The sequence below is a fragment of the Nannospalax galili genome, unplaced genomic scaffold (genome assembly GCF_000622305.1).
Source record: "Nannospalax galili isolate Female #2095 unplaced genomic scaffold, S.galili_v1.0 scaffold144, whole genome shotgun sequence".
Classification (NCBI taxonomy): Eukaryota; Metazoa; Chordata; class Mammalia; order Rodentia; family Spalacidae; genus Nannospalax; species Nannospalax galili.
The window spans coordinates 299,368-308,380 of NW_008353267.1; the positions used below are offsets into that span (position 1 = coordinate 299,368).

Genomic DNA, 9,013 nt, shown 5'->3' on the forward strand with positions numbered 1-9,013 from the left:
GGAGGTACCTTCCTTTGAGTTATTGACCAGGGTGTCCCAAGAGACTCCCAGACAGTAACCCAGCATAGAACTGAGAAAATGAACAACAGACCCCAATCTTATCCAAAGGAATATTGACAACTGAATACTGCTAGATGAAGAACAGCTGACCCGCGTAAAACAAAGACCTCTAGATAGGCTGACTAGATTCACCAGAAGGGCAAGTAGTGGGGAATGGCTGGGGGTGCCGATAACACAAAAGACAGTAGTAGGGATTATCAGAGTATCAGAGCTCTAGTGGGGGGAGGGAGGCTATGGGAGGGTGCTACCTGGGAAATGGGTGTATGAATAAATAAAAAAGAAAAAAAAATTCTTCAAAGCATAAAAATTTGCTCAATAATTAGATGTGAAAAACATTACCATTGAAATCTACCTGATGACTTTATATCCATGCTCAGATGCCAAGGAGCTCAGAAAGTATAACCAACTGTGACTAGTAATAATCAGATATATAGAGATTAGAAATGCATGTGCATCTTAGTGTCAATTGTATTAAACATGAATTTCTGTATGAAACTGTGTATTTTAATAACAAAATGGAGATCTCTTTTAAAGTTTAAAACCTCATTTAATTTTAAGTCTTATGGGGTTTATACGGAGTACTATATTGTATAACTGTATTAATTCAACTGTAAACCTAAAAATTTATAGCCAATTTTGAAAGAGATGCATCTTAGCTCTGGAAATTGTTATTGAATATGTCAATGCTGTTGTAATAAAATGCTTCTTCTAATTATATGGTTATTAAATAAATAAATAAATAAATACACTATGAGTTTACATGTACTGAGTACACATGGCCTAAATTCCCCCTGAACAATTTAAAACTCTGTTCCAGGGCTGAAGTGCAGTGCAGCACTCTCCTAACACATTATGACCTTGGGTTTAATCCCCAGCACAAAAATAAAACTAAATCTGTAATAGGTACTTTAAAACAAAAAATCCTAATGAGGAGTTGGAGAGATGGCTCAGCAGTTAAGAAAACTGGCTGCTCTTGCAGAGGACCTGGGTTCAGTTTCCAGCACCCACATGGCGGCTAACAACTGTCTGTAACTCCAGGCAATATACTCATATACATAAAATAAAAATAATAAACAAAATATTTTTTAAAACTCTCAGTGAACTAACTAAGAATCAAGGATACAAACTGCAAAGTGGAAATACATATAAATAAGCAAAGATGTCGCCCGTTTTACACCTTGAGGGTATCTGCAGAGCTTCTCTTCTCTTTGTTTCTTCCTAGAACATGAGGGACAGATGGTGAAGCCTCAAGCTAACCCAGGATGGGTGTCTAATGGGAAAACCCCGCCAGAAAGACATTTGAGTTTAACTATCAAGGACTACTCAGGCTGGAGAGATGGCTCAGTGGTTAAGAGTACTTGCTGCTCATGTGGGGTGTGGTGGCGCACACCTTTAATCCCACCACTTGGGAGGCAGAGGCAGGTGGATCTCTGTGAGTTTGAGTCCAGCTTGGTTTACATAGCCAGTTCAGGCCAGCTGGGGCTACAAAAACAACAACAACAACAACAGAGTACTTACTGTTCCTTTAGAGGACACAAATTTGGTTGCCAGCACCCACATCAGGAATTTACAACCACCTATAATTCTAGCTTCAGGAATCTGACACCCTCTTCTGACCTTCTTAGACCCCCTCCCACTACATACACACCCACACCCACCCACACACACACAAATACACAAACACACAAAAACTTTTTTTTAAAATCTTTAAAAACATGAAATAAAAATCCTACCAGCCAATGCGGAAAATATCTAACAACCCAACAAAGTGAGGTAAAAGAAATATGAATTACCAATAATCATTCAACAGAAATCAAACACAGCGGCATCCATAGAAGTGCAGATTAACACTACTACGAGACAGGCATAGAGGCTGACACCTGAAATCCTAGCACTTGAACTTGGAAAGCCAAAGTAGGAGGATTGCCATGAGTCTGAGGTCACCTTGGCCTACATAGCGAATTTGAGAGTAACCTCAAAACAAAAATAAAACAAATAAATGACACACCACTTCCTACTCTGTGTGTGTGGTATATGTATGTGTCCACGTGTGCATGATCCATACGTGTATGTGTGTGAGCATGTGGAGGCCACAGGTGAACATTCAGTGGCTTCCTCAATCACTTTCCATCTTACTCTCTTGGGACAGGGACCACTCTCACCAAACCTGGAGCTAGGCTGGCCCCAGCAATCCACCTGGCTGTACCTTCCAAAGTGCGGGGGTTATAGGCCCAGGCATGGCCACACCAACTTTTTACATGGGTGCTGGGGATTTGAACTCAGGTCCTCATGTTTACACAGCAAACACTCCCACCTGCTGAAGTTTCTCCCAGCCCTCCCTTACTCTTTAATATTAAGTGTTAGCAAGGAGAGAGGCAACTGGAATATTTGCATGTAGCTGGTTTAAGTGGAAATTGGTCACACTATTTAGCACTAAAAATTCATGCATTGCATACCCTTGACCTGGGCTATCCCACACTTGTATATGGCAAGTAAGGCTCTTGTACTTCAAAACGTTCCCAGTAGTGCTGCTGTTGAATGCAAAATCCCGGAAACAATCCAACGTCCATCAATAGCTAAATACAAATTTTACCACCGACAAGAATGTGAATAAACCTTAGGGTCACAGTGCTGAGTTTGAAAATAAAGGAAGTGATACAATAAGAGAATGAAAATAATAAAAATACACAAACAGTAAGAACACAATAAAAAGCAAGAAAATGGCAAACAAAAATTTTAGGATAATGGTTATTCCTGAGGTGGGGGGAAGGAACACATGAGAGAATTCAGTTAACTTGGTTTATCTTTGACATTTTGGTTATAAAGATGTTTGCTTTATCATCACTCTTTACACTGTCCTACATACTTTTATAAACAATACATACCAAAATTAAAAGACAAAATTAAAATATAATAAAACATTTATCTTGGTTTTCCTTTTGAAAAGATTTATTTTAAATAAATGTTTACATATATATATATATATATATATATATGGGGGGGTGTTTGTCTGTCTGCCTCCCCTTGGAGGCCAGAAAAGGGCTTTGGATCCTCTGGAGCTAGAGCCCACAGGCAGTGGTGAACCACCATACATGGTGCCTAGAATTGGGTCCTCTGGAAGAGGAAAAAAAAAAAAAATCAATCTCAACTGCTACGCCATCTCTCCAGCCCCAATGAACTTTTTTCTCACTTTCTCGTATTATTCAAATGATCTCTAAAGCACATATTAATTACAAAGGAAAGAAATGCGTATTTTATATCCTTAAAAGATTGCATTTAGAAGAAAGGCAACCTACCTTTCTACTTCTGCTCCCTCAGCTTCGACTGCTGCCTTCAAGACTGAGGTCTTAGCAGCCAGTTCTTGAAGCGTGCTCTCAAGTTGTACTCTGGTCTCAGGACTGGCGACAGCTCCCAGCTTCTCAGTGAGGTCCCGGATGTCTGCTATTGAGGACTCCAATTCTTCTTGCTTACCACGAGGCAGCTCCAGAGATTCTTCGGGACTGTGAAGGTTTACTGTGTATGATGGAAGGATGGTTTCCAGGGATCTGATGATCTGGACTGCCCTGGTGACGACCTCATTATAGCGGGTTATATTTTCGTGTGCACTGTTCAGGGCATTCTAGTGAGAAGGAGATTAGATGCAGTGACAAAACTGCCAAACTGTTGGGATTTTTGTCATTCTCACTTTTTTTTTTTTTTTTTTGGTGGTACCATCATGGCTCTGAATTGCATAAGAGATTTATTTATACTAACATTTAAAAATGAGTGGCTGGGTATGGTGGTACATGTCTTAATCCCAGTACTCTGGAGGCAGAGACAGCAAACCTCTATGAGATGGAGGCCAGCAAGTCTACATAGTGAGTTCCAGGCTGGAGCTACAAGCGAGACCCCGTCTCAAAAAAACAAAACCAAAACCAAAACAAAACAACAAAAACAAGCAAACAAAAAAAAAAACCACACAAAATTACTTTTGTATAAAGAAAAATTTCCATATTTTTAAAAAAGTGTTATTTTTATTTTATAAGTATTTGCCTGCAAGCATGTATAAATGGATGGATGGATGGATGTGTACCACATGCATTCCTAAAGCCTGCAGAAGTCAGATTTCCTGGAACTGGAGTTAGAGACAATTGTTAGCCACCATGTGGGTGCTGGGAACTGAGTCGGGATTCTCCGCAAGAGCAGTAAGCGCTAACTGCTGATACATCCCTCCAGCTTCTGTTTCCATGTTTTCTAAGAAATCTAATTTTAATTTAAAATAACATCTCATTAATCTTGTCTATTGATAAGTGTATACATATCTATTCCCACTCTAGTAAATAAAGCAATGTATATAATGTACATAATCTTAATATCTATGAACAAATTAGAACAGCCAAAAAGCCAGATCTCTCATATTTTACATGAACAGCAACTGTCACTAACTTCAGTTCAGGTACAGCATCAGATGTCCCTAGATCTCAGTCTTGTCATTAAAATAACAAACGAATTTAAAGGTCCCTTCCTGCCCAGCTGTAATCAAATTATTTGAAGTGTTTCTTGAAACTACTAAAACCAAAAGAGGTAACAGAATTATTCAGCTTTTCTCACACATTTTTTAAGCAGCATACTAGGATTTACCATAGCTATCACTTTACATTTCTGTAGCATTTATATCTCTCAAAGTATTCCAAATATACTGTCTAGTACTAACTCTCTGAATTAAAGTGGATTTCCCCATTCTATAGATTGAAGGTGACAAGCCTGACAAGTGTAGGTAAGGCATCAACTACGGTGCCCTGAGATGATGCCTGAGATCCCCATGCTACTACCATCAGAGGGAAGAAGGAGTGTGCAGGAGTCACAGCAAACAGAACCCAGCCAAAGATCAGAGCTACTTGGCTTTGTTGTTGCAGCAAGCACCAGCCACAGGCACTACATAAGTAATGGGCCTGGCTGTGTCCCAATAAAACTTTATTTATAGACCAGACACTGGGCAGATTTAGCCCATGGGTCTTAAAATTTGAGGATGCCTGCTTTAGATTTAGACAAATCTCAATCCGAATCCCGGTTCTACCACTGCTCAGACTCAGAGAAAGATCTTTATGTTTCTGAGATTCAATATTCTCATTCTAATCTTTTTTTTTTTTTTTTTTTTTTTTTTTTTGGGGTTGGGAATTGACCCTGAGGCCTTGTACATGCATTCTATCAACGAGCCACACTCCTAGCCCTCAAATTTCCACTAAATGGGGTTAAGAAAAGCAGCCTCCCACCCCTGCCCTGCCATACCCAGAGCTGCTGGAGATTAAATATAGCATTCAGTGCTGTCTCTAGCACATTATAAGTTCTAAATAAACATTAGTTGTCCTTTGGTGACCTTCTTTCTATACCACACATCTACCATATCTTACTATCACTAAAGACAAATTGTTCTGAATTCAATAGGAGTTAGGAGGGAAACAAAGTTGTCAGCTTTATCTTTTTCCAAATTTGCAAGACACTGAATTTTGATATGGAAAGTGTCAGCATGATAAAGTGGATCATTGCAGGGAATTCTCCTGTAGAGCCTGTTAATACCAGAAATACTGGTAATACTGGTATTAACTAGAGCAAAACAACCAATAAAAATAGATGCATTAAATGCCCAATTTAAAACACAACTTACTGTGCGTAAATCAATGCTGTTGCTAAGCTGCATCTGAAGATCTTCGATGTCATGCAATTTTGCCTCCACACCACTAGTTTCCGAGTTTTCTTCTTGCTCTTTGGTAACAGGCACAGCTTTAACACTAAACATTTCTGCCTGAATTTGCTCCCTAAATGCTTCACAAGTATCTTTCTCACTCTGAATATGCTTAATTTCCAAATTTATACTTAAAGGCTGCTGTAAATGAGATTTCATTTGATTTAAAACATATAGGGAATTTTCCAGCTTATTTTGAAAATCCTTTTCCCTCATTTCTTTTGGTTGCAACTCTAGCACCATGTTTTGGAGAACCCCATGAAGCTTATCATTTCCTTCTGCATTTAGTTTTAGCTGTAACATTTCTTTCTCTTTGAATGAGTCATCAAAAGCCTCATTTTCATTTAATTTCTCCATCATCTCATCATATAAGCCTCTGGCGTTTTTGATTTTCTGACTCAAAATGTGTGCATTGAGCAGAGTGCTTTCTGGTGAAACATGAGGGCCTTTCAGTAGTAATTCAGCCTGTTTCTTAATTTGCAGATCCACAGCCCTCATCTTGCTTAGCGATGCTTGGTAGCTGTCATGTTCTGACACAAATGTGTGCAACTGCTTAATTTTCTCTTCCAGTTCCCTTTCTTTTTCAGATACCTGGGTTTGTAATCGTTCAAGCTGTGAACCATCCCAGTTGAGCCCCATACAGTCAAATACTTCTTGAAGTTTCAACACCTGCAAGATGCTGTCTTGAACAGCAGCGAACTTGTCTTTAAGACTGTGAAGCTCCTCTTCAGCATTTGGATTTAGCTCCTGATTAAGCAGAAGGCATGAGCCCTGCTGGATGACGTCAGCCTCCTTCTGAAGCAGGGACATTTTGTTGTGGAATTCTCTGTAAGAATTTACCTTGCGTTCTAGTCCATTACAGTTATTCTGAACCAATCTTTGTGTTCTATTGGTCCTTGTCTTGAGATTTTTTAACTGATCATCCAGAAATAATCTCTCAAACACATTTGCATCCTTGTAGGCATCTGTTAGTTCCTGAAGATGTGTTGAGATTAGGTTTTCAATGTCTTGTAGTTCCTGCTGGGAGGCCTTCAAGGTGACCTTGCAATGCTCCAGCTCGGCTTCCGTAGAGGTCGTTTGCTTTGGAATTGTGAGTGCTTCATTTTGTTCAAGCATGAGCTGAGCCTTTGCTATTATTTCCAAAAATTTGTTTCTTTCTTCCAACTTCAATTCTAGTTGCTGTGACCTCTGAGCTGATTTTAAAACCAGCATTTGGTATTGATCCTGCAAGCCCTGCAGAAGGGTATGCAAATCATCTCTCTCGCAAGCTGGAAGGCCAGGAGTCATCCTTCCAACCTCCTCTACCAGGGACTCCACGACCTGCTGCTTACCCAGAATGTTATCATGAATCGCCTTGCACTTTCTGATCTGTGAAAGGATGTCACTGGGGAGAAGGGCAATGGGGGTTATGAGCTCGGCCAACATGTTCTTGACCCATAAGAGAGTCTCCTTTATCTTGTTCTTTAAGCCACACTTCTGAATCTGATTCTCTGCCTCTAAGTTTACTGGTTCCAGGGTTTCTAGTTGCTCCTTCAAATTTCTTATTGCATCTTCTAAAATCTTCTTTTCCTTTTCTCCCCAAAGCCTCCTCATCTGAAGCTCAGCTTGCCCCTTTAAAACAGAAAATCCGAGCTTGAGCACCTGGAGCTCTGTGGCCAAGGCAACGACACCGGAGCTCCCGTCCTGTTGTTCTTGAGAGTCCAGACATAGCCGTAGCTGCTGCTGCTGCTGCTGCAGAGAAAGCTTGGTGTCTTGGACCTTCTTCAGGAGGTAGGTAAGCTCATCATGCTCCATCACCTGCTGAGAATATTTCCTGTGAAGCAGGTGTTCCCCTTGTTCCCAACCAAGTTCAAGTCGCTTCATCTGGCTTTCTAACAGCTTCTTATCTGTGGCCGTAAGGTGGTTTGATAAACTTCCCCATTCCATTTGAAGTTTGCTTAAAGAACCTTTTTCTTTCTGTATGGATTCCAAGAACTTTTGGATTTTGTCCAGATAGGCTGCGCTGTCAAGCTGTCCTCTAGAAAAAGAATAAAAACAAAAAACCAAAGGGAAGGGATGAGTATGAACTGAAAGTGTTCCTCTCAAGCAAAGTCTAAGATTGAGAAAATGCCATAATGTCCAAAACCCTTGTTACTACCCTTCCAACATATGTAATATAAATATATAAAATATATAAAATACATAAAATATACACCAGGCATGGTGGCATGTGCCTTTAATCCCAGCCCTTGCCAGGCAGAGGTAGGTGGATCTCTTCAAGATAAGAGGCCACCCTGGTCCACATTGTGACTTCCAGGCAGGCTGGGACTAGGGAGACCCTGTAAACAAACAAACAAAACCAAAAAAATATAGAAATCCCATTTAGATATAAGCATAAAACAAAACTTTATAAGAAAATATTTATGTATTAAGATTATACCTACCATTTGTTATCATTTTCAAAGTTAAAGGGAATGTATATATATTTAAAATTTTTTATTTATTATCACGTGTGTCTATGTGTACGGGGGAGTGGTACATGTGCCACAGAATGAGTGTAGAGGACAACTTTGTGGAATCGTTTCTCTCCTTTCACCTTTTTGTGGGTTCAGGGAACTAAACATGGATCATCAGGCTTGAAAGCAAGTACCTCTATCCACTAAGACATCTCATTGTCTGCTGAAATGCATAGATTTTATATTATTAATTTTATATTTACTATTTTTATTTTTTGTATGTATGAGCATATTGCCTGCATGTATCTAAGTGCACCCGTGTCATGCAATACCCATGGAAGTCAGAAGAGGGCATCAGATTCCCTGGAATTAGAGTTATGGACAGTTGTTAGCCACCATGTGAGTGCTGGGAACCAAACCTCGGTCTTCTGCAAGAGCAGTGGGTGCTCTTAACTGCTGAGTCAGCTCTCCAGCCCCAAGAATACATGTTCTTTTTTTTTTTTTTTGGTCTTTTTGAGATAGGGCCTCCCAGTAGCCTCAGCTGGCCTGGAACTCACTATGTAGACCAGGCTGGCCTCAAACTCACAGAGATCCACCTGCCTCTGCCTCCTGAGTGCTGGGATTAAAGGTGTGTGCCACCATGCCCAGCAGAATGCATGTATTTTAAAAGAAACAATGAAAATACATACCCAATATGTAGTAATTTAAACCAATTATTCTGGTACTAGACAACAACATAGATGTCTCCCTCCATTCTACAGTTTAATTCTTAAGACTATTCACAGAACTATATATA

General features: G+C 39.9%; 1 protein-coding gene across 4 annotated transcripts in view; it reads right to left on the reverse strand.

Annotated features, from left to right (window-relative positions):
• The window catches only part of Syne2 (spectrin repeat containing nuclear envelope protein 2), a 367,778-nt gene that overhangs the window by 166,885 nt on the left and 191,880 nt on the right, over nt 1–9,013 (reverse strand). For all 4 annotated transcript variants that reach the window (XM_017802560.2, XM_029554761.1, XM_029554763.1 and 1 more), the window contains exons 48-49: nt 5,705–7,799; nt 3,357–3,679 (exon numbers count right to left, since the gene is read on the reverse strand). In XM_017802560.2, coding sequence (XP_017658049.1) covers nt 3,357–3,679; nt 5,705–7,799 — 2,418 coding nt within the window. The remainder of the gene's footprint in view (nt 1–3,356; nt 3,680–5,704; nt 7,800–9,013) is intronic.